Below are 1,056 nucleotides of genomic sequence, written 5' to 3'. Positions count from 1 at the left end.
TGCGTTTGGGTCCTGGTTGTCACTTACTGTGTGGCCTTGGACAAGCTAATTCACCTTTCTGAGCCTCACTCAGTTTATTCATCTATAGAATGGGAGGGATTCTCTACCTCATAGAGCTTTGGGGAACATCAAACATAGTACCATATATAAAATATGTACAGCAATCCATATAGTGTTCTATATGAATTAGCTAGTACCTGCCTCAGTGCCTGGTAGGAACTCAATAATTGGTATGGATCAGTATTGTAAAGTGGCCTGTGAGTTCCCACCCTCTGCTCTTATCTACCCAGAACCCTGGGAGACTTGGCTCAAGGATGAGCAGAGCCCCATCTACCACCTGCCCTTCAGTTCTCTGGAACCTAACAGAACCAGAGAAGCCCCACATGGGGAGGCTTTCTCCAAGGGAGTCAGGATGGTTTGGTACAGCTCATCCCCCCTCCTGGAGCAAACTACCCAAGCACAGACCTCCTGGTAGGAAGGCGGAACTGTCCTCTTAAGGGGAAGACAGTATTTTAATAGGCTCCATGTGATAGGAAAACCGGTATTGCTGTTGAGGAGGTGCAGGCCGAAACTTTGAACTCAGGGGCTCTTCTTGAGCAAGGTGGGCAAAGTGGTGCGAACTCCTCAACGCTCTACCTTTGGCTTTGCCGCCTTCTCTTCTGGGTTCTGGCTGGAGTGCACGCGAAGAACTTGTGCTTTCCCAGGGTTCTCTGGGGGAGGGGGTGGAACACAGCAGGCAGGAGAGCGTGAGGGGCCAGGTCCCTACCTGGGAGCTGCCCAGGAGATCTGGAGAGACCCCTTCTCCCCGCCAGGCCCTGGTGGATATGTGTGTGCCTGGGTGAGGCCAGGCTTCCGCTCGGGCTCTCCTGGCAACCTGGGAGGGGTTGGCTCCCTTCCCCCAGCCTCACCACCCTCTTCTACATCCAGGTCACAGATGTCTGAGCAGTACCTACTCTGTGTCAGACACGCTGCCCGGCACACAGGACCCTTTACAGTCTAGTGGGGGAGAACAGTGTACATCGAGAATACCTGTCCTCTCCTCTCCCCTCCAACCTT

General features: G+C 53.4%; 1 protein-coding gene across 3 annotated transcripts in view; it reads right to left on the bottom strand.

Annotated features, from left to right (window-relative positions):
- Positions 1 to 472: 472 nt before the first annotated feature.
- Positions 473 to 1,056, bottom strand: part of TBATA (thymus, brain and testes associated) — a 12,177-nt gene continuing 11,593 nt past the window's right edge. For 2 of the 3 annotated variants that reach the window (XM_024765537.1, XM_024765540.1), the window contains one exon: positions 486 to 710. In XM_024765537.1, the coding sequence (XP_024621305.1) occupies positions 625 to 710 (86 nt within the window). In that variant the 3' untranslated portion in view covers positions 486 to 624. Of the gene's footprint in view, positions 711 to 1,056 lie in introns of all 3 variants that reach the window. The other variant, XM_024765538.1, reaches the window with a different exon arrangement.

Source organism: Neophocaena asiaeorientalis, unplaced genomic scaffold (assembly GCF_003031525.2).
Source record: "Neophocaena asiaeorientalis asiaeorientalis breed wild unplaced genomic scaffold, Neophocaena_asiaeorientalis_V1.1 scaffold31, whole genome shotgun sequence".
NCBI lineage: Eukaryota > Metazoa > Chordata > Mammalia > Artiodactyla > Phocoenidae > Neophocaena > Neophocaena asiaeorientalis.
Note: the sequence above shows the minus strand (reverse complement) of the source record. Positions and strands in the feature narration are given on the sequence as shown.